This window comes from Engystomops pustulosus, chromosome 2 (genome assembly GCF_040894005.1).
Source record: "Engystomops pustulosus chromosome 2, aEngPut4.maternal, whole genome shotgun sequence".
In the NCBI taxonomy this organism is placed as follows: Eukaryota; Metazoa; Chordata; class Amphibia; order Anura; family Leptodactylidae; genus Engystomops; species Engystomops pustulosus.
In genome coordinates this window covers 48835467-48860642 of record NC_092412.1, presented here as the reverse complement: position 1 = coordinate 48860642, position 25176 = coordinate 48835467, and the positions used below count along the sequence as shown (strand labels likewise).

The 25176-nt window shown below is 41.7% G+C and overlaps 2 protein-coding genes across 2 annotated transcripts in view; one reads left to right on the top strand and one right to left on the bottom strand.

Moving 5' to 3' along the window:
• The first annotated feature begins 1721 nt into the window (after positions 1-1721).
• Positions 1722-13355, top strand: DHRS12 (dehydrogenase/reductase 12). Its single transcript, XM_072134521.1, has 10 exons — positions 1722-1957; positions 5077-5210; positions 5581-5663; positions 6424-6516; positions 6858-6939; positions 9035-9096; positions 10964-11068; positions 11769-11859; positions 12143-12280; positions 12798-13355. Exons 1-10 carry the CDS (start codon positions 1839-1841, stop codon positions 12923-12925), a joined length of 1035 nt encoding a protein of 344 aa, XP_071990622.1. The 5' UTR covers positions 1722-1838; the 3' UTR covers positions 12926-13355.
• Positions 13356-19795: 6440 nt separating this feature from the next.
• The window catches only part of WDFY2 (WD repeat and FYVE domain containing 2), a 41133-nt gene continuing 35752 nt past the window's right edge, over positions 19796-25176 (bottom strand). Inside the window, exons 10-12 of the mRNA XM_072134520.1 lie at positions 24370-24500; positions 23196-23304; positions 19796-21542 (exon numbers count right to left, since the gene is read on the bottom strand). Coding sequence (XP_071990621.1) covers positions 21513-21542; positions 23196-23304; positions 24370-24500 — 270 coding nt within the window. The 3' untranslated portion in view covers positions 19796-21512. The remainder of the gene's footprint in view (positions 21543-23195; positions 23305-24369; positions 24501-25176) is intronic.

The window sequence follows — 25176 nt, the reverse complement described above, 5'->3', positions numbered from 1 at the left end:
AGCGCTGGGGATTGCGTTGCACATGATCGGATTGTGTCGCAATCGCGCTGGCTTTCATGCAACACAAATCAGGGGGCGGGCCGAAGGACGATCCAACGGATTTAGACAACGCGCAGGATTTAACATTTAAAATTGTCGCAAGCCAAGCAATAACATGCACCGGGAAGAAGAATCCGGCGGACCTGATGAGGGAAGCGACAGATGCAGGATTTCGGGCGCACGCTGGTAGTGAATCGCAGCAGACTTCATCCTCTTCGTACATTCTGGATCAGGGATTGCGCAGGAACCAGGTAAGTAAATGTGCGTTTTGAAACACAATTCAAATGCAACCCAAACACCACGTGTGAACGTGGCTTTACTCAGATTTTATGACACATTTGGTGCATATATAGACAGATTAGTCTCAGGCCGGCGCCACATGTAGCGCTTTGTCTGCGCTTGCAAACGCAGACAAAGTCACGCCCACCGGGAACGAGCTACCGGTGTTTCGCGTTAAATTCCATAGAAACGCCGATGCGATCGGGCCGAGGCCCGCCCCGGTGGGCGCGACTTTGTCTGCGTTTGCAAGCACAGACAAAGCGCTACGTGTGGCGCCAGCCTTAAGCGTTGTGTTTTCTCTGATGCGGCAAAAGCCCAGTGTGCAAATGCGTTTTCTAATCCTAATCAGCAATTGTCTTTTCCACCCTTGAAAAACACATTAAAAGTTTGGACTTTGATGAAAAAAGGTAAGGGAAAAACGCAAATGTTAAAAACTCATCGTAATTAGAAGTTTGTCTTCTTTGCAAAGCCACAACACAAAGGCCAAAAGGGCCACAAACACATGCATTTAAATGGAACAGGAACGGAAGCGCCATTACAAATGATTCAAAAACAAAACAAAAAATGAAACGCCACATGTGAACGCGGCCTCAGGTTATTGTGAGAGATATCATATTTCTCTCCAAACTCCATTTTGTCCAACCAGGGGCCATGTCGTGATTCAAACATCATTGTGTGTATAGAAAATAGTGTTTACCTTGTCTTTGGGTGATGTCCGACATGGCGCTTTGTCTGCGCTTGCAAACGCAGACAAAGCCGCGCCCACCGGGGCGGCCCGCGGCCCGATCGCATCGGCGTTTCTGTGGAAACGCCTGCGATCGGGAACGAGCCGCCGGTGTTTCGCGTTAAATTAACGCAAAACACCGGCCGCTCGTTCCCGATCGCAGGCGTTTCCATACGATCGGGCCGCGGGCCGCCCCGTTGGGCGCGGCTTTGTCTGCGTTTGCAAGCGCAGACAAAGCGCCACGTCTGACATCACCCTTTTTCTGTAGCTTCTCTGCTTGAAGGCCATTGTTTCTTGTTGTGACTTATGTAGGACATTTAGGCTACATTCACATGACGTGTGCTGCACCGTTGCGCCCATTGCGGTCTATGGGGGACGTATATACGCCGGCCCTAGATAAAAATCATTAACATTATATAACCCTGGGTATATAACTTTGGTGAAATACTGGTGCATTTCATGAACCCTTATTGAGCCATACGTACACGGACATACAATCCTGTCATTGACTCATAGACTGCCATTACATGTAACATCCAAAAAGTAAAACTATAAATCCTGAATCCAATATTTCCTGACGGTGTGGACCAGTAGGCTCTGCCTCAGGGAATGTTTTATAACTGTGGACAATGAACTACTACAACCCCTATGTTCTGCTGTTTATATAACACACTGCACAACACAAGGAGGGCGGGAAGTCGTGATGGAGCCGGCAGATATGTAACTACACACCAGCACAGGGCAGCGTCATGTCCGCAGCCCGCAGCTTACACAACATGGGCGGCGCTGGTTACATATGGCGGTGACGTGCCGGGGCGGGCTGCCTGTAGTGGAGAGGACACCCGGCTCTGCTGCAGACATGTCCCTCTATAGAAACACCGTGTGGTTCCTGAAGGGGATGCGGGAATATACCAAGTAAGTGCCCAGCTCTACTGTGTCGTGTATAGCAGATATACAGTGCCGGCTGCAGCAGCTATAGCACGGTGTATATACATGTATATGTCACATATAGCACTGCCCTAAACTGTGCACCAGCTATATCACAGTATGTATAGACATGTATATGTCACATATAGCACTGCTTCACTGCCCTAAACTGCGCACCAGCTATACCACTGTATGTATATACATGTTATGTCACATATAGCACTGCCCTATACACTGTATAAACCATACTGTATATATTACATGTCTATGATGTACCACTACATATGTATATATGTCACATCTATTATAACTTTATTGCCCTATGTGCAGCAGCAGTTGTATGTGTGTTTGTATGTATGTATGTATGTATATATATATATATATATATATATATATATATATATATATATATATATATATATATATATATATATGCGCCACCAGCCTGGCACTGTTTCATGCTTCTGTTGACATGTTTTTAGAAGGGGTACCAGACCTCTCAAACCTGTTGTAAGCTGTTTCTTATTTCCAGGAAAGTCCTGTGGGGTTAGGGTTCCTCTGTGGGGTTAGGGTTCCTCTGTGGGGTTAGGGTTCCTCTGTGGGGTTAGGGTTCTTCTGTGGGGTTAGGCCATTTCGGAAGGAAATCTGTGGTAAATTTTCGTTGATTTTCTTGTAGATTTGGCTACAAATTTAACATATTTTGCCACAGAGAGAGAAGGAAGAAGGAGGGGTTGCTAGGATTTCTACTTAACCTAAAGGGGTTCTCTGGGTTTAATCTCCAACCCAGTTGGGTAGAGATATGATACTCCCCAAAATGCATCTCAGGGAGTTTTGCATGTGATTTAATTGTTAGGACCCCTGTATGTACTTGCTGTGTATAAGAATCTGATCACTCAGCATATTGTCTGCTCCACACCAGACATTGCATTAGAACATACCCAATCCCCATTAGAAAGCTTGTCTGGTGAAAAATGAAATTTTTTATTTATGTATTTATTTTTTTCATATTAATATCATAGATTTGCATCCTTTACCACAGTAGACTCCTTATATCATGGTCCCTGAGACTGATAAGTCCGGTTATCCACTGATTTGTTGGGTCTGATAAACTCAGTCTGTGTGTAGGATTTGCTGGACTGAACCCGGAACTGCTGAACTCAACTCAACAGTTACACTCACTTCAATGAGGGGTATTTATCGCTCGCTGGCGTATGATAGCCCCGGCGGCCCTCCGGGTGCAGACAGATACATTAAGAGGCTTCAGCCTCTTAAAGAGGACCTGTCACCCATAAAAAAGGCACTAGGAGCTGCTTCTACCCTGGACCTCCCTCTCCATAGGCCGTCGGTGACTGCCAGGTTTGATGAGGCTTGACACCGCTTCCTAGTCCCGCCCCCTCATGAATACGCTGGACCGCTTTGAGAGCGGTCCGCCGTATCTAGTGTACGCAAGCGTTGTCTGCTATCGCTAGCAGGGTATCACTGCTGCATCTGTTTACAGGTGACACGTCCTCTAACAATAAACTAGCATTTGCAAATATTTCAGGGCTTCTACACCAGTGTTCTCGCACAGAAGTCCTGATAAATACCCCCAATGATTCACGACCAACGTAGTTGTGGGCACTGGGCTTTACAGCTGGCAGTACTGTACAGTATTGCTCGCACTTGCAGGGTGACTTCATAGATTTCTGGTGCTGGACAGCAGCCGTAAATCTTGTAAGATGGTTTTTAGAGGACGGCTGCCAGATTGTATAACACACACTGAGGAGGGTGTAGACTTATCTCTGATATAATCCGGTTACATAGTGAGGTTATTGTTTGACAGATCTGAAAAAATCTCAGTGCTGACAATGAAGAGGCATGTGAGAAATGTAAACTATGTCCTATCTGTTAGGGATCTTATGGTCCACCCACTCAGTTTTCATAGCAATGGCCTATGCTCAGGATGGCTCATCAATATCTGGTCAGTGGGGGTTTGGTACCTGGACACACACGACCACCTGAAGATAGGTCATAGACATTAAAGCTGGATAGGATACTAGGAAACCCATGTAAAGATACTGTAACCCTCAGATAGCAAACTGCTTTTCCATCCCATTTATAGCATGAGTCCTTAAAGGGGTTGTCCACTTACTGCAAATAATTGATATTCTTGATGTAAGGACAAGTTATGCAATTTTCCAATATACTTTCTTATATTAATTCCTCACAGTTTTCTAGATCTCTGCTTGCTGTCCTGCTATAGAAAGCTTCTATGGTTACTTCCCCTGGATAGAAATCTGTCCATGATCACGTGATGTCACACAGGTGCACGCCTCGTTATATCACAGAGAGTAATCAGAGCCGTGTGATATAACGAGCCGTGCACCTGTGTGACCATGGACAGATTTCTATCCACTGCAAGTAAACATAAACTTTTCCTATAGAATGACAGCAAGCAGAGATCTAGGAAACCATGAGGAATTGATACAGAAAGTATATTGGAAAATATAAAAACCATACCAATTATTTTCTGAAAGTGGACAAACTAGATACAAAGGGACTTAATCCCTTTAACTAGACCATGTTAAAGAATAAGAATTTTTGTAAAAAATTTTTAATACATTAAAAAACATTTGTAAAATATTCCCCCATTTCTGACTTGTGCTTCAGAGGTTTCCCAGAAATAGGCAACCATTCTTATATCTGGTGGACATCCCCAGTTGTGGCTTATTTATGGTCTGTTCCCACCCCATTGTCTCTTCTTCCTTGTCTCCCCGGTCCTTGTCTTTTTGTCATTGTCTGTTTCATTTGTGTTGTTATTTTTTTCCTTGTTTTATACTGTAATTATGGTATAAACTGTTATAGAACATATTCACAAAATATTGTGGTGAAAACAGAAAAAAAAGTCCCATGTGGAGAAATGATGGCTGTGGTGAGTTGTACAGCGCTTATGTTCGCATCCTTTAATAAAACTTTTGGAAATGTGTATAAAAATACATCCCATGAGGCAATGTTGACCTTTATATTTGCACTGTTCCCTGTACTATTGTTGAATCCGGTCTCATGTGCGATATTTGTCGTACACATAGGCTATGTCCCAATAATGGAGAATATTTTGTGTTTTGTAGAGGGGGATATGAAGCTGCTGCCAAGCATTTCACTGCAGAAGATTTGCAAGTTGATGTTACCGGAAGATCCTACATGATCACAGGAGCAAACAGCGGTATTGGAAAAGCAGCTGCTCTGGCAATTGCTAAGAAGGGTACGTTTTAGAATTGGCTGAGGATAACCATTTACGTTATGACCCCATTATGAGATACATCACTTTCTGGGATACCCCAGGAAGTGCACACAGAATCCACTGCAGATTTCACAACTTTACGTTGAAAGAGGTGAAACGCATGGTTACCATTAGCAAATCATCTGCATATCAGGTTTATTTTACAGTGTGGATGTACCCGAATTCAATAGAAGCTTCCCCCTGCAGACTGCTTTTGATGCCTAGTATATGAACCCTTGAAAGTGCTAATAAGATGTCCCCAAACCTCTGCAGAAAAATCTGCTCCATAAAAGGGTGTGGGCCCTTGGTGTGCTGCAGATCAGTTTCACAGATATTTACTATGTGTTTTTAGGTGGAACCATACATCTAGTGTGCCGAAATAAAGAAAGACCAGAAGAAGCACAAAAAGAGATCATCTCAAGTAGTGGCAATCAGGTAAGGATGCATCATTTGTAGCACAAAGTGTACCTGGCTTACTACTTCACTGGACTTTATGAGAGCAGGGATAGATTCAGTATTACGGCCCCATTGTGGAAAACCCATAAAAAAAAAACCTCCCATGAGAAAATACTACAAATCCCCCTATTGTACAAGTATTTTGCTGCAGAGTCTCTAGGGAACCCTATTTAGGAGGAATACCGTGTTTAAAGGGAACCTGTCATCAGTTTTGGCCATACAAAGCTGCTTCTATAGGCCCTGGAGAGCTGAGTAACCATACTTGTATGTATTAAGAAGCAGCAAGCATCTAGTTTTGCAGCTCCTGCAAGTGCTCTGGGCAGGCCTTTCACTGTTATCACTCTGCATAATGGCGCTCTGGATGTCATCCATTCCAGAAACTGCAGATCACTGAACACAGTGGGGGAGATGGATAAAAGTGTTGCTCATTAGACAGGTGCAGAGTAGAACTAGATAGGTCTCTGCTGCACGAGATTAACCCCTTTGTCTGATGCCGGATGATTGATCTGGTGCAGTATAAGACCAGCGAGTCCTACTTGGCACCTCCTATTAGTTGGTCTAGTTTGCTGCGCCACAATATTGAATTTTATCGCGCATTGGTTATTACTGGCACAGATACCCCCCTTTTCCGTAAGAGTCAGAAAACTAAAATTGGTTGTCAGATGTTACATTTTCCTTGAGACATTCATAGCTGTGCTCGATACTATACACAGTGTAATATCTCACAATATTGTTATAGAGCATATTGGTGCATCTGCTGGACATGTCTAATCCAAAAGAAATTTGGGAATTTGCTGAGAGGTTCAAGACTGAAAATCGTCTCCACGTGTTGGTGAGTTTGCCTTATACACAGTCCTAGAGGAGTTGTCCATTTCCAGCAAATAAATGATAGTGCATGTGTAATGAAAGTTATACATCACGTGCCCAGGGACCGGTGTTTATCTACAGGAAGTAAACAATAAAACTTCCGATAGAATGACAGAAAGCAGAGATCTAGAAATCTGTAATTAATTAATTCGATAAGTATGTTGGAAAATTGTATAACTTTTCATTAGACAAACAATATCAAATATTTGCTGAAAATGAACAAGCCCTTTAAATTTTGTTTTGTTTCAAGGCAAAAACCCTTACCTTCACCATATGTTAGATTTTTTTTTTTTTTTTTATTTCTAGGTAAACAATGCAGGCTGTATGGTGAACAATCGGGAATTAACCGAGAATGGAATAGAGAAAAACTTTGCTACTAACGTCTTGGGTAAGTCATACAATGTTTCCTACTGTTGCACGTACTGCAACTTTATATATAATACCTGTCCCCCAGCAGAGCTCCTTTAATGTAGCTTTGTACATGTTCTTCTGTACCATTTGCTTGCTGTATTGAAGGATTGTGACACAAAGCAGTGCATGTTCTCCGGCCAGCAGTAATACAATGTCACACAAAGGGAAAAGAAGTGGGAAAAGGGATGAAGATTAAGCGTCAGTCTCCCACTGATGTGATACTATTGTACTAATTGCTGGCCGACACTCCTGAATCACTACCTGGCCTCAGTCATCATGTAGGATTACACTGTAATTTAGTTATTTGAATCCTGCCATGTGGAGACAGGAAAGATGAAATGCTCTGTAGATGTTGCTGCCCATTAGCAGAGGGCTGCGGTATATACTGCATTACTGCCACACAGCAACACCCTGAGCAAGAAGCTTTAATCTATTAATATCCCGGACTCTCTCCCACAAGGGGCAGGTTCTTGTTCGTTCTGTCTATTCATTTGGTTATGTTAAAATCCATTAGTGGTTATCGAAATATATTTCATTACAGGATTTGCCACTATTAAAATAAACTATTTCAGCAACTTAGAAATGACTAATTAATTTCCAAGCTTTTTTTTTTTTTTTCTATGGGCTTCTATGGGCTCACGGCCCTGTGCGGCACCGTACCGCTCCGTAGCCCGGGAAAAGATAGGACATGTCCTATCTTTTCCTGTGATACGGCGCCATGCGCTGTATCTTCCTATGGAGAGGGGCGAGAAGCGCTCATCCCCTGTTCCTCTCCGCAGCGCCGTAGTACGGCGGGCATACATCGTGTGAATGTAGCCTTACATGTAGAGAATACAGATCAATGTAGGTCACGCAGGACCTGAACGGAGCAGTTGAAAAGAGATGTCCATCTGGTAAAGTGGATACACCAGCCTGAGGCGATTAGTGCATTAACAGATATAACAGATCCAACAAAATGTTGGATTTACCTTAACATGTGTAACCAGGTAGGTGACCCTGCGGTCGCCCTATTGGACTCTATAGTGAATAGAATAACATGAAAATGTAATGAAGAGTGGAGGAAAAAAGAAAGGGGACATAAGAGGTATAAGAAAATGTGGGGAAAGAGAGAAGGACTGCTGAGGGGAGGAGAGGGGGGGATGCATGGGGCAGAAAGGAAATGCCAAGGGAAAGGGGGACACATTACGTCTAATCAGTGAATAACTGGGTGTATCCCGGGGTGTGTTTGAATAGGAACCAAGGCTGCCATATGCGTGGACCCATTCTGCGAAAGGAGAAGTGACAGGAGATTTCCAATGTTGAGGAATGACCGCCCGGGCGGCTGTGAGAAAGAAGCGCAATATGTCCTTCTTCTGTGTCCCGATTGTGCCTGGGAGAATGGAGAGGAGACCTACTTTGAGGTCTACCAGTTTTTTTTTTTATGTAACGATCTGGTCCCATATGTCAGTTACCTTCTTTTTATTTTTATACTCATCAAGGCTGTATGTAGAGAGAAAGATAGGACATGTCTTATCTTTTTCCAGTGAATGGTGTCTCACGTGTGCAGCACCGTATCGCTCCGTGCGGCCTTTACCGACAATGGGGGACTTATGTACAACCCAACAAATTAGCAAAATTATACTACTAATATAAACTACAATGTGTCATGACAAAAAAAATCTCAAAATCTGTTAGATAAGTTAAAGTTATTATGAAAAAGAGACACTGGTCAAATTTTAGAGTAATGGAGCAGATGGTAGTGCATGACTGTTTGCTCCATCCTGTGGATAGGGCCTAACTTGAAATGGGTGGGTATATCCCTTTAAATGGACGCAGGTTTAAATACAGAAATGTGTCATAGAGAAGAGTAGAGGCTGTCATCTGCGCTCTTCCCCTCAGCGATTTCTTGTGATTTTTGGAGGAACATTTGTAGATGTGATAGCCACTTGTTGGGTTTTGGCAATTCAACTGCTGTTTTCTAAAAAAGTGGAAATAAAACTAGTTGACCATAATGTATGGCGATGGGTGTGGTGAAGTTGCTTTTTTACTATTTACTTTGATTAATTTATGTTTTTCTCTTAATTGTTCTTTAGGTACATATATTCTGACCTCGGCCCTACTACCTGCCCTGGAAAAGGAAGATGATGCCAGAGTAGTAAGTCCCCTGCTCTTGACTTTTGGATGTCAACGAGAATATGTATTCAATGATATTAAAGTCCTTCCACTACTAGTGTAATGGCTGAGAAAGTATGTGATGCACTGCCCCTCAGGCCTAGGCATTAGGTCTTATACACAATAACATACAGCTCTTATTGTTGGAACCATTCAGGTTTCATAGTTTATACGGTTGAAAAAAGACACTTGTCCATCAAGTTCAACCAAGGAAGGGAAGGGATTCAATGAGGAAGGGATTTAGGGGGAAACAATTCTATATAACATAGCCGTCAACGTTATTTAGGTGTAAAAAGGCATCTAGACCCTTCTTGAAGCTCTTTGCTGTCCCTGCTGTGACCAGCGCCTGAGGCAGGCTATTCCACAGATAGACAGTTGTTGTTACCTCCTTGATTTCTCCAAACGGAGAAAGTGCCCCCTCGTCATTTGATTTAATCTGAAACAACTTACCACCATATTTTTTGTATGGACCATTCATATATTTATATAAATTAATCATGTCCCCTCGTAGTCGTCTCTTTTCCAGACTAAATGAATCTAGTTGTTTTAATCTTTCCTCATAACTAAGACCCTCCATACCCCTTGTCATTTTTGTGGCTCCACGTTGAACCCCCTCCAGCTCCAGGGCATCCTTTTTATGGACTGGTGCCCAGAACTGGACAGCATATTCCAGGTGAGGCCGAACCAATGCCTTGTACAGTGGTAATATTACATACCTATCCCAAGAGTCCAAACCACTTTTGATACATGACAAGATCCTACTGGCTTTAGAGGCAGCTGATTGACATTGCATGTTGTTACTCAATTTATGATCTACTAGTACCGCCAGGTCCTTCTCAATGGGGGACTCTCCCAGATTTCCTCCCCCAAGGACCTATTTTGCCTTTGGATTATTAGCCCCCAGGTGCATAACCTTACATTTATCCACATTGAACCTCATTTGGCAAGTGGACGACCAAACACTCAGTTTGTCCAAGTCACCCCAAGGTTAAAAAAGACTGTGGATTTTTAGATTTCCCCGTTTTCTCAGCACAGTATCACTTCATATACGGTCTGGGGGGGGATGTGGTGCCACCTCTTTGGTTATTTATAAGGATTTCTACCCCCTACTCCCTTGTGAATCACCAGTGTGATACAGCTAATCATCACACAGGATAATGTGATGCCTGTGATGGGTACAACATTTATCGCTGCGGTTACATATCCATCACTATGTGTAAGGCCTCATTCACACAAACGTAATGGGGACCGTATTGTGCGGCCAAATCACAACCCCCATTGTGGTCTATGGCATCCAGTGCAGTGAGCAAACTGCATCACGACCGAGCCGCGAAATATAGTACATGTCCTATATCTGTGTAGATTTGTGATTTCGGTAATGTCGGTCTTTTGTTAGTCCCACTACTGCTGGACCAGTGATATATCAATAAAAAGCCACATAAATCATAACATGTGCACAGCGCTTGCATAGGATCAGTGGCCAGTTGTTTGGACTGTCCCATTAAGTATCATGAATATAACATAGCTATAGATACTTAGATATAACATAGAATATAGATACTTATAGACTCTTATATAGAAGTAGTTGGTCAAGTTCATATTATAGGTTGACTTGTTGTGGCCATTACTGGACTCTTGCTGCATAGACTTATAAGTGAGCTATTACCAGTATTGATTTAGTTAATTAGGTGATTTTTTTTTTAATTACATCTCAGGGATTATACTAAATACCAAAAATTCCCAATCCAATTATTAGTATGTGTGTAGTGAATGCAGCCAATTAGCTGCCCAGCCTTGGCACAGAACATGGGTGCCTGACCTGTGTAATGGTTATTACTGGATTGTTACAGGTGACAGTCTCATCAGGTGGGATGCTGGTTCAGAAGCTGAATATCTTAGATCTTCAGTTCGAGAAAGGCACTTTCGACGGAACAATGGCCTATGCACAAAACAAGGTTAGTGCTCTTTGCTCTACAAGTCTTGGGTTACATCACTTTTTAGCCCTCCATTGTAGGGATACAGTGGGAGGATTCCCAGCGTATTCCACTATATGCTCATACAATGGGATATGTCTTCCTGTTTAGCTCCTCCAGTTACATTATTGGGGACCACTGAGAGTATGTTGCAGTTCAGTTGTATCCGTTCCCCATAGGCTATTATGGCCTTTGCTGAGCGTATATACCCCGCTCTCCACCTGGATGGAGTGGATTTTTTCATCTAGCATTTCCTGCTAGATGCAACATATACTGAGCAGAGACCAAAGGGATGCCTCTGCGAGTATGTCTGTGGACATATTTGGCATGTACATTGAAAGCTTTTCTGGTATACAAGCTAAATTTGTACAAAAGAGCTAGATATGAACCTACCCTTAGAAATTACAGTTTTACAGCAGTGATGCTAGTGAAGGGTTAGCCACAACCGATTTTCCACCTTACTCTAATACACAAGAGGTGGCCATTTTTTCACTTGTGGAAAAAGGTTTAAAATAACCAAAATATTAAAATCCTACTCTACAAGCTGCAGAAGAGAAATGTATGCTGTGGTATTTCTGACTCGCCTATCAGTTGTTATTACATTTCATATGAAAGTGAAGATTTCCATGTATCAATCATTTTACACCACCGTTTTTATATAGATATTTCTATTTTTCTTTAGAGACAGCAAGTAATCCTGACAGAGCAGTGGGCTAAGGTGTACCCCAAAGTCTATTTCTCTGTCATGCATCCAGGCTGGGCTGACACTCCAGGTAAATACACCTTCCAACTTTCTACCGGCAAGTTTATTGTAAGGCATCAAAACCAAGAATTACATGCCTTACTGGAGGCACTTATATTGGGATCTGTACTGAGGGGGAAGAGGTTTGCATTGTTTTCATATTACAGCATGGTGTCTTAGTGGTTAGCATTACAGCCTTGCAGCGCTGGTTTAGTGACCAGTAAACACTTACATTTAAGATGTAATTTTACCCTCAAAGAATTATTAAAGGCATCTCTTGTATTGATTCTATGTAATCTCATGTTTTCTTAAAGCGGTAAGGTCATCAATGCCAGATTTTTACGAGAAGATGAAGAACAGATTACGCACAGAAGAACAAGGAGCAGACACCGTGGTGTGGTTGGCTCTCTCTCCTGCTGCAAAAAAGCAAGCAAGTGGACTCTTCTTCCAAGGTACATGGCATTGGTATATGGCGGCTACAGAACAAAATTGAGAACATTCTGATCTCTGTTATTTCAGGGCTGCTGAATCTGACCAGACCCAGTACCACTCTGATCAAACATCTGACCATAACGGGGATCGTTTCCCCTCTGTAAATGGAGCTCTTATGGATGTGAAAAGTAGTTAATTAATTAATTTTATTTTTTTAAGAAACAAAAATGTGGAAATGTCTTTTATGACTTCACTGGGGACATAGAAAGTTAACATACATAAAAAATTAATAAATATTTTAACTTTTTTTTTGTTTGTTTCTTTGTTGCCCCTCTCTACCCAACACGTCCCCTTTTACATTGACATCTTGCATAGAAATAATATGGAGAAATAAGAATACAGATGCACCAGCAGACACCGCCAAAAAGTTCAACATTTTAATTTCTCTAAAACAAGAGCTCACTGGAAAACAGGAAATGATAATACTTATACCTTTAAACTTGTATCTCATTAATGTCACTTACTTTTACCCTCTAGATCGGACTCCTGTTTCCACTCATCTCCCCTTGGCGAGTACGCACTCCTCAGCTGGCGATGAAGAGAAACTCCTCCAAACCTTGCAAGAGATGTCTCAGAAATTTGCCATCGCCTCCGATAAATTATAGCCGCTGTGCAGGGTCCTGGGTTTATAATTGTTGGCTGAGTATATGTATTTAGAGGGATTTTTGCCAAGAGTGCATTGTGGGTCATGCATGGTCACCATCTGTAGTGCAGAGTACAGCGATTGGTAGTGGATATATATATGACCATGGATATCCCTTCAGTAGGCGATAACATAGGTTGCCTTTGAGAAATCCTTTAAATCCATAAGCCCATTATGCAGGTCTCCATGCAGATAGTATATATCACTGAATGCATTATCTACCTCCTATAACAACGGCTCTGGTGACAGCTGAAGTTCTGTGCGTCAGGCAACCAACCATTCTGATCCAGTTTGCAAGTAAAGACCAAATTGAATTAATTTTATTAAAGAAAAGATTTATCTATTCAGAAACTACTGTTCCATATTTGTAATAAATGGTTTTTTTTTTTCAATGGACTTTTTTTTTTTTTAACTAGACTGTTTTCTTATTCTGATTGACAGAAAACTATCACAAGGAACTTCCTGGAATTCCATGGTTACAGTCCACAATTGATAGTACAGTGTGTGCATGTGGTAGTAGAATACCTATAGTAGGTACAAAATGGTCAAAGCTTTATTTTTGCTTTTGCCATTTACGATAAAAAGGTGCAAAGTGGATTTATTTAGTAACGCTTGGTATAAAACTCTTCAGACTCATTAAAATAATTTTAAGAGTTGATCGAAGGAAGGAAACCATGGATAACAAATATAAGAAGATTACCATAGTCATTGTGCTTGGTAAGGCCCCTTCCACACTAGCGAGTGTGATGCGATGAACTCGCATCACACTCGCAACGCAAGCTGCCGGGAACGCACGGCCCGAACCCTGCACCGCGGGAGTGAACTGACATGCTGAGTTCACTCCCGCGGTGCAGGGTTCGGGCCGTGCGTTCCCGGCAGCTTGCGTTGCGAGTGTGATGCGAGTTCATCGCATCACACTCGCTAGTGTGGAAGGGGCCTAAGGGTCGCTGGTTTATCATGATTGATTGATGGTAGATTTCTTTTAAAGGGGTTGTCCCGTTTGTTTACGGGGGCACAAAGGCTGCACTGAACAGCTTCCGGTCAGGTGAGGTGGCCGGCCACGCCCACCAGTCCCCATATTAGAGCTGATACAGTGCAGGGAATGGTGTCAGGTGGTTGAGGCCTCATCGGGGACATAGAAGGTTAAAAACACATACGCTTTGCATATGAATAAATATTAAAATTAATATTCCCCAATAAATTAAAAAAAAATCCCCTGCTACACTATAAAAAAAATAATAATACATATTATATATCAAAACAACAATCACACTCTAACTTAAAATGACCATTCTAAATTAATTCCCCAATTTAAAAACTGAAAATAACTAACTTTAAAGAACTTAAAATGAAATCTCCATAAATTTTTATGGTATTGCACAAACAAATGAAGTTATGGCCCTTAAACCAATAAGTATGAAAATTCGGTAGACATGCTCCGGTCAGTGAAGCCTTTTTGAGACCTGGTCAGAAAGGGGTTAATTCCCTTGCTCCCATTAATCAGCAAGCATTCCTTAAAGTACAGAACCCACACATTCTAGTGCCAGAGACTCAGGCAGAGAGAAGGTCAGCATCAGCCTCATGAGGAAAACTAAATAATTTAGTTCTTGAAGGTTTGCAATTAGTTTTTATTTACACCACATATTCAGGAATAAAAATGTCTTAACATGTACAGAGATCAGAAAAAACAATAATTACATCTAGGCAAGAGCAAAACAAGATAATATTTTAATCAACATAATGTGGTCCCTTTTGCAAATCGCATTGTAAACAAAATGTAACAGCAGCAAAGAAAGGCAACAGGTTTACCGTACAATAACCGTCACATATGGGATGACAACTGCAGGCACTTGGAGAGAACTCATCTACTACACAGATTAGTACCTGGAATATTGTGCTTAGTGACGACTGTGCTGTCAGTCACACAATGCAAATCCATTGTAGTGGATTAGTGACCACCTATCCTCTAAGGGTGATGCTACACATGGTGTTTTTTTAAGCATGCATTTTCAGTCTGTTTACAAAACTCGTTGCTTTTGACCGTTTTTCCCAATTATCTTAATAGAGAAACAGGTTGTAAGCAGCCAAACGCATGGTAAACAGCCAAAACGCATGCATTTTTTTAAATGGACTGAAAACGCATGCTTAAAAACGGACCAAAAATGCTGTGTGTGGCATCACCCTAAATCAGTGGAGCTTTTGCACCATTTATGGATCTCAGCGAGTTAGCCACCATGTAGTAGTCAGTGACTAGCCCGCAGTGACTTAAAGAGGACCTGTCACACCTAAAATACCCCCACCAAATATGTTCCCCTTAATCCTTTCCCCAGCCCCTTAATATTTATTGAATTTTTATAAAAAATTTTGTGTGCAAAGTTTGTTTTAATCAATCGCACCTCTTACCAAACAAGAGGTCTGATCCTCGTGATTGAATAAATATAAAGGGGCTGGGGAGAGTATTAGGGGGAACATATTTGGTGGGGGTATTTTTGGGGAGTGAGAGGTCCTCTTTAAAGGAAATCTACCACCAGGATGAAAGACTGTAAGCAAATGAGCCTGAGGGGCTCAAGGCTCCATTAACACCCATGGAGCCTAGAGCCCCTCAGGCTAATTTGCATAAAGTCCTTCATCCTGTTGGTAGATGCCCTTTATTAAAGGCTTAGTATAGTGGACGGCATCACTAAACACCCCATCCACATGCTGGAAAATGCACACCTTAAAGTGCTGCTGAAACCCCAGCCGTAGGGGTGATCCTATAAAAATATATTTGTCCATGTGTTGAATCACCATATAGTGATCTATCAAAATGATAGTGTGAATGAGGGCTTAAAAGAGAATCTGTCATGCAAATTAACCCACCCAAAATAGATAATGAAAAACTATGATTAAAAAAAGTTGCCAGCCATGTAATTAGGCAAATCTCCTCTTCTCAGCCACAACATGTGAACGCACCATAAATGGTTCCTCTCCATGGCTGCAATGTTTACAAACTGATTTTTTTTTTTTTTTCTAAACTTCTATGCAAATCAGATGACGCAAGTCCAACGATAGTAATAGGGTCCTGCATATGCAGATATATCAGCGATTTACCGGTCTCTCTTCTAATACTTCTACCTGTCTGCCAATACTCAACTACATATACAGCTCCCTTTACTTTCACCTTTGAAGTGTGTGTGTGGTGTGCGATGGGGTTCACTGGGGACAGGTTCTCTTTAGCAGCAGAATCTCTAATAACAGTTTATAGGATTTGCCATGTAATTGTAGCTCTTGGGGGGACAGTTTTCTTTCTATTTCCCCTCTTTTGCCAACACCAGCTAGTGAAGAGGGTGCGCCTGGTAAGCATGGAACATTCTTGCCCCCCCCACACACTTTCATGTGCAGCCTAAAGGCAATTCTTGGCAAGCAGGAATTGGTGCAAATCTGCCCTTCTGGGACACCTAGTGCCAGTAGATGATAAATCTCAACCCTTAAAGGGGTTGTCCCATGTAAGCAGGTTAGACCCCATCCACAGGACAGGCCTAACTAGCTGATTGGTAGGGGTCTCAGTGACGGGACCCTGATGTACCCCCATCACACCCAGAGATGACCGGAGCAGCCAGTCGTGCATGAATGGGCTTCCTTTTTCATCACTTTGGAGCTGACTGAGATTGCATAGTACGGCGCTCTGCTAACTCCGTCAGCTCTATAGAGATGAACAGGGAAGCCCACACATATGCGACTGGCTGCTCCAATCATTTTGGGGTGTGACTGGGGTACAACGGTCTCCTGTCCTTGTGATCTGTGGGGGACCCATCACTGACATCTTCACCAATCAGTAGGGCACTATGGATTGATTAAAGGGGTTGTCCGAGAGTTCTGGGGAAAAAAACTAAAGGTGGCCGGGAGAGGGCGTCTTAAAAAAATAAAGTCCTACTTACCTTCCGGTGCCCTCCGGTATCCAGCGCTGCTGTCGCTATGGTCCAGGCGCCATGTAAACAAACATGTGCATGGGGGCGGCCATGTCGCCGGAAGCGACAGCAGCGCTGGATACCGGAGGGCACCGGAAGGTAAGTACTTTTTTAAGCAGCCCTCTCTCGGCCACCTTTAGTTTTTTTTTTCAGAACTCTGACAACCCCTTTAACTATGGATCGATTAACTACAGATCCTAACTTGCTTCGATGGGACAACCCCTTTAGGTGCATCTGATATTTCTTTCGATAACATGTCACTAAGGCTGCATTCACATGATGTATGCCCGCGGTACCGTAGTACGGCAGGCATACATCGACGCAGGAGATGAGCACTGCTCACCCCCACTCTCTCCATGGGAATACACAGGACATGTGACATGGGAATACACAGGACATGTCCTATCTTTCTACGGGCTACGGAATATTATGGTGCCGAACGTGAGCTGCACCGTACGGCATAGAAGTGTATATGCCGGCCGTATATATATGTCCCCCGTATGTTTGTGTGAATGTAGCCTTAGTGGTTAACAGACAAGTATAATACAGATGTTAGTTAAAGGGGTTGTTCCAAGACAAATACAAATGCTCACTAGAGATGAGTGGACCCAATGTTTCTGTTTAGGTTCGGCCCGTGTGACCCAGACATATTACTGGATTGCCAATCGAACAGGCAATCAGGCAAATTGATGCTACTAGTCACGGCTATGTTTGGTCAGGGGTGTCCCCCAATACAGCAACATATTAGGGTTGAACCAGAATTGAAACAGCGGGACCGCTCACTCAAAGTGTAACAAAGAATACAGCATAAAGTCCTATGGCTTTTTCTTAGGGAGATCACTTCTGGCCATTGAGATTGTGTAAGCTTTATATGGATGAATACATAGACAAAATGGGATTTGTTAAATATTCTTTAGGTTGTACCGTTAAAATAGCTGTATGACAATAGCCACTTCCACACCCAGTAATGCCTACTGTTACATATGACATCTGCAAGCGATATGTCTAGGTGATACACACCTCAAGTACACGGTTAGGATGACTGTGGGAGCTCATGGTGCTGCTTTAATGCCGACGCTGCACTTCTACAATATGTACCTGTGGATCCAAAGGCATGTTCATCACTTCATGGGAAAACTCATTTTAACTGACCTGGAGTCAAAATCAAGCATGATAAACCAGGGACTTTTACTCTTTCGTAAATATCCGAAGATTCTGACTAGTCATGATGCCTGGATCTGTTATCCATGGCCTCCTTCCTTCTAAAATCAACTCTTAAAATTATGGCATCAAGCTCCTGAGGGTGTTACTAGAGCCCATCCGTTTTACACAATCCCTGGATCTATGAGTTGGTGCCCCTGGTTTATCATGATGGATTTTGTTGGCAGATTTCCTTTAACTCCATTAAAGTCAGTTTGGGGGCAAAGGCTCACTGATCCAGGAAGTTATTCATATTTCCATAATAGGGAAGCTAAATTTCTTAACCATGATTAGAAATACAGATGAGCTGGAGAGTGGTCAACTTTATCAGGTCAGTAAACTACACTAAAATGAGCCTGCGCTTAGATCAGGTGCCGACATAAGACCCATATATAGGCTAGAACTTCACAATGGTACACTGTGCACCATGATCAGAATTGTGGATGATTTTACTACTACTACAAATATTCTACTGGTTTGTGTCCACAAGTTTTTATTTAAAAAAAAAATTAGATTGCCAATTTTTCTTGCCGCTCACCATTCATTTCAATGAGAGGATTTTGCCATGGATTTTCCATGGTTAAATCCCTCTGTGTGAATATACCCTTACAGTTACAATAGCGGTGACATCTTCTCCTGGGTAGAAGGCTATGGGGGAATTTATTACAGGCACAAATTTCTCTCAGGCCGTGACAACCTTAATGCCCCAAATTTTATTAGCAGTGTGTGTCTATTTTTTCTTAAAATCCTAAAGTTTTATAAAGTTAAACTACATACATCTTACCCCTATTATTTGAGCATACTTAGCCAGCATGGACCTTCTTGGTATGATAAAAGTTTAATATTCTACCCAGTAAAGGGGCAGGGGCACTAAAGGTGGGATACAAGTTCAGATACCGCTTCAGGCTGTTGTATCATAGGAAGGATTCGCCCTTTTTTACTTACAAAATCATTTAAATTACACATGATTACTCAATTACTGACGAGTTTCCAGAATTCCAGTTTTACTAATACAATAATTAATACTGTGATGATATAAAAGACTCAGGCAGTAACCAGACTTATACACAGTCTTGGTAAGTGATCAGATGTTGCTAATATATGCCATCCATCAGTTGGTGGTCCCCACTGTACGGAACCATAATAGCTCCCCCCCCCCCTCTTCCTGATTTGAGTGAATGGGTCCGAATTGCAACTTTTGCATAACCCCTGGAAATCAGTTCTGCAACGTAGAGGAGGTTTCAGGGTCCGCAGTATCCAACAGAATGACAGGACCCTTTCACTGGAATGGCCGCAGATCCCAATAATCCAGAATGGGATGGCACATACTAGCCATCTGTCTTCTTATAGTAAAAAAAACCTATGTCAATTTCTGCTGCAGATTCCCCCATGGATCTGATACCACCCTATATTGACCTGGCCTGTGTGAAAGCCCCTCGCAAGCACCATTAACTAAGGGTACTAACAGTACTAAGTGAATATAAGAAACTTGGTAATATCAGATCAAAGTGCTGCTTTTTATGCCTATGCTCCTTCTCCCTCCCTGATAAAATTAGTTCCTTCTGAATTCCCCCTTGCTAGTAAGAGAGCAGCTCACTCAAATATCAGACTACATAGAAGTGCCATGCAGGGGGAGGAGGAAGAAGCAGCAAGTCACAGCAGCTTCATCTACACCAACAACCTCAGAAAGGACAGCCGAGAACGAAAATTTGTTACATTTGTGTTTTGTTTTTTTTTGGTAGGAATCATCTGTGAGTCAGGTGTTTTTAAGGCAGAGACTACCGATTTGTTTTGTTAAAGGAAAGCTTGCATTCTTTCCAAAGCTTGGTTCTTTTCCATGGTTCCAATGTTAACTAATAATTCCAATGACAGTAATGGGGTCCAGTATATGCAGTGTTCACTACACTGCCCTGCCTCCTTGTTCCTGATTGACAGGTCTCACTGCTACAAATTTGCAAAAAATACCCCATGTAGGTATCTGATCACATGAAATCACAGCATACCTCCAGGGACTTCTAGATCTCCCCATGTGTTCAGATACATGGGGTGGATTTTGCAAATGTTAGGGGGTAAAGGACATTAGATCACCCTGGTCACATGACATTAACTGCTGAATGGTGAGAAGGATGCCAGACCCCTTCAGACTTGCCGCTATATGCCAAGTGGATTTTATGGGGATATGCGGGAAACAATTTTTAGCTAAAACAAGGTTGTCATTTAGTTAACAGGGCTCTATGGGAATCTGCCACTAAATGAAAAATGTGGCGACAGGGTTTGCTTTAAAAGGTGAGGTATTCTTTAAGCCTTCATGTACACTATCTACTAAAAAAATGTTATTAAATAGTTAACACCTATCGAACACCTTGTGGGAGTCTCAAGGGACAAAATCAACAAAAAAAAAAATCAAACAAGCAAAAAAACACAAAAAAAAGGTTTTTCCTAATTGACTACAAAAAAAAAAAAAATGACATGAATCCAGATAAAAGCCGTGTTTTAGAAGGACATGAAGTTTTTGGTAGGTCACTATAGTGCAAGAATGAGTTTGTAAATCAATGAGGAATACTCCAGGCAGATAGTTTATGTCCTGGCTAAACCTTGTCCAAGTGTCTCACCAAGCTAAACTGCTGGAAAGAGGAAAGTACCCATTTTCCTAAAGACCCTCTAAAACAATGAACTCTTCAAGAGTGAAGTACCCCTTGAAGGAAGGGTGTCTTGCAACTTGAGGAACCCTTAGAAAAGACCTGAGGGGTCTTCCCAGATTCATCCACATATAATTTTGCTCAGCATATAAATTAAAAATAATACTTGTACATATATGCAAGTGAACTAAAAATGTAGTTTTGCCAATTAAAAATTTTTAATATTAATTAAAATAAAACTAATATGTCCTTATTACAGGTGTGTGAAACGTTATCCTCCTTGTAAGGTTTCATAAAGACAAGTGGGAGGGAACAGGCTACATGTAAAGCATTAGTTTGTTGAACTGCAAAATTTGGGGTGTTTTTTTGTTTGTTTTTTTCCGCCCAAGACATAGTCACACCAATACTGCAGCAGGAATGTATAATCAAAGAAAGCATGATAGAAGAGTTAAAAATTGTAGGGTCCCCATGATAAAAGATGGAGGGCACCAACTATATATACAAACTCCTGTATATAGAACAGAGAACCTCTGCATAGTAAACTCCAAACAAATCAACAAACCCAAAAATAGGTTCAAACAAGGAGAAGGAGCTGCCATAGCCCTAGGCTCAGATTAGTCAATACCGTCTATCATTATAATAAAATACCGTCCTCAGAGACTCAATAAAACCTTAACTTCTAGATACTTCGCTCCGGTAGAGTCTGCACTCAGTCTTCTACTTCTCTGTGTTACCAGTCCCGAAGGTTGATTCGTACATTTTATCAAGAGACGACTGGAGTCATATCCCAAAGCTGTGGGAATGGAAGCACAAAATGATTAGCACTGTGAAGATATTTCTTTATAAAATTATTGGAAATTTTTGCTTAAAGGGCATCTACAGTACCACCAGGATAAATGATTGTATGCAAATGAGCCTAAGTGGCCTCAGGCTCCATATGTGTTAATTGAGCCTGAAGCCCATTTGCATACAGTCCTTCATCCTGGTGGTCGATGTCCTTTAAAAAGGTTATCTACTTTTCTTGCCAAAGTTGGGCTGAGCAACCAATTCCTAGTTTTCGAGATGACACCAGTAGGAACCTGGTTTGGGTTGGAATGAAATGATGGTGGATGCGGAAAACAATTTTATTGTACTTTTTTTATCTACTCTCAGCACTTAAAGGGGTTGTTTTTCAGCAAATAATTGCAATATTGTTTGTGTAATTAAAAGTTCTACAATTTTCCAATATTCTTTCTCTAGTAAATATTCATGGTTGTCTAGATCTCTGCTTGCTGTCATTCAACTGGAAGCTTCATTGTTTACATCCTGTGGATAAAGAAAAAGTAGTCCAGGAAGTCACACAGGTGCACAGCTCGTTATAACACACAGCCCTGATTACTGTTCGTGATACTAAAGAGTTGTGCACCTGTGTGACATCACATGACTAGGGACGGGTTCTTATACACAGGAAGGAAACAATGAAGCTTCCTGTTGAATGACAGCAAGCAGAGATTAAAAAAACTGTGAGGAATTGAAACAAAGTATATTGGAAAATTGATATATGCATAATGAAAAGTTATAGAATTATTTGTTGAAAGATGATCCCTTTAAGGGCTCAGAGTAAATGAAAAATTTAAATAAAATTATACTCTTATACTTCCCATTGACAACTACTCTTACAAAAACACAGGAAATAGCTGGCCAGCCTCACAATGGCAGCATTGACCCCCTCCCCCCTACCATTTAAAGGGGACCATTGGGGTTTTCCCATGAGTCAAAGTAAGGCCCTCTCCACAGGATATGGCATAACTTGCTGATCGGTAGGGGTCAGCAGCTCTGTGGAGCTAACTGAGATTGCCGATTGCGGTGCTCATCAATTTCCATCTGCTCCATTGAGATGAATGGAGCAGAATGGTCATGTGACTACTATCCCAAAACATCAAGGGGTCTGACTGAGCTAACTGGGACCCCATCGGACCCCTCATTTTCATGAACTGTGGGGGTCTCATCACTGATCAAGTGAGGTCCTATTCACTAATTAAAATACTGTAATAACGGAATTACCAGATTTGCAATAAATGATCTGCTGCTCTTACTGAAAAAAGGAACCAGAACCCAAATACACCATTATTATTAAAATGTATCTGGCCCTGGCTCTGTACTTTGCTTTAATTTGCTAAGAGAAACCCAAAATGTTATATTAGTTCAAAGGTTTGTGCAAATAATGTACAAACTAAACAATTTATGAAATGAGTAATACCGCCCACTGGCTGCATCTGGTACTGCAGCTCAGCGGCATGTATATCTGTGAAATGATCAAACAAATTTATATTTTACCAAACTAATGTTTTCTAATTAGAAGGTGAACGTTTGTGCTGTTGAGGGGTCAGTCTAGCTCTGAGTACAGTGTGTAATGTGTTATATTGGAGAATATACAGGTATGGATATAGATATAATCATTGCTTACCTTAATGATCTTGTCTGTTCCTGAGGTCAATAACCAGACTCTTGTAGGGTCGAAGTGTACATGGATTATATTGTGCTTACTATTATGGAATGTGGCAGTCGGGGCTCGTCTGAGAACGGGATAAAAAGTAAGAAAACTAACAGCTCAGAAGACGACTAGAACACGAAGCCTATACATTTCATTCTGCAGGACTGCTTCACACAGCAGTGTCTTTTTTTTCTCAAACTTTTTTTTTTCTTGTCTTTCATCCTTAACTGGGATAAAATCCAAAAAAAATGAGAAAACTTCCAATTTTTTATGCTTTTCTTGTCTTTGGGGTCTACTCCTGGCTTTGGTTTAAAAGTAAAAGTGCACTGGGTGAACCTGACCTTAAAGGGCATCTGTTCTTTAATGCCAATATAAAAAGAAGCCACTGCCACCAAGGATGTGGAGTCGGTAGGCCAAACCCCCGACTCCTCAATTTCCCAACTTTTATATAAAGCACCGGAGTGGAGAGAGTATAGATAATTTGTTATTTTTACTCTGCACCTATATTTTGGAAAACCCCTTTAACTGAAGCACCACAGCTGCCAATATACATAGGATGGTACAGATGCGAAAGTAGTAAGATCTATTATTTACCTAAAATCAAATCTATTAAAAAAATTAATTCTTTATGTTAAAGAGGACCTGTCCCCAAAATTTTCGGCACTAGGAGCTGCTTACTAAAGTAAGTAGCTCCTAGTGCTTGAACAAACGCTGCAGTGTTAGAGTGATAGGGTTACCGGAAACCTCCGGTAGCGCTATCAAACACTGTGGCGGGGTACAGTGTAATTGTCAGACAGCTTTGCAATCATGAGGGGCGAGTTTGAGGCGTGGCAGTCACTGCTGGCCTATGGAGCGAACGGGCCGGTCCGGGGTAGAGGCAGCGCCTCGGACTGCCCCCTCATGAATACATCGGACCCCACTGCAGTGCTTGATAGTGTTACCGGAGGAGTAAGCAGCTCCTAGTGCCGAAAATTTGCGTGACTGGTCCTCTTTAAGAGCAAAAATAAATATTGTACACCACCAATACTGGACACAGACCCCTGGCCCAGGACTCGGGAGCCAAAGCAGGTTAAGTAAACTTTTAATAATTCTTAGTAAATTGCATGAAATGGTATTTAGAACTATTCACCAGTTTCCACCTACTTACTGTTCATCTGTGATTGAGTCGTAACAGCCATCACACAAACGTACTTCAAACTCAAATCCCATGAGGGGAATGGTCGAGCTTTTGGAGCTGCATTTTCCACAAACGGCTTTTCCACATTTTCTGCAGTGATGCTAAAATGACAAAATAAAAAGTTAGTAAAAAATGGTTGCAAGAAAGACGTGGTCTTTTGGCCCAAAATGATCAAAACTACATCTATGTCTTTAAAACGTCAAACGGGCTCTTTAGCTCCATCTTGTGGAAATCTGCGATTATCACATGCAAACAACAAAAACAACAACTATCATATGATAAGAATTAATGGGAATTTTTAAGGAACATGGAAACCCCCAGTACACAAACAAATACATATATATTTACCCTTCATCTCTGCTAAGGACTGGCCTCCTGGGACCAGGGGGCAACATATAAATTGCAGTTCCATTGAAAACTGAAGCGACATCCCGTGTTCCGAGGAGGCCACTCATGGTCGGAAGCTGGTCCCATAACCCATAGAACCTCAGTCTGGGCGTAGGCCCAAAAAAATAAAAGTACCATGACCACATGGGAATTGGCAGGATGAGGCAAGTATGCACTTTTTCTCCCCCACCCGGCACTGACCCCCGGGGCATTTTTCCATATTCCAGGAAAACCTCTTTAAAGAGACGGTTCCTATATTTGTTTCAAAATGAAGTTAAAGGGATGTTCCTGTTACGGCAAATACATGTGTTTGTATGATGAAAAGTTAGGAAATTTTTCATTATACTTTTTGTATCAATTCCTCACAGTTTTCTAGATCTCTGCTTGCTG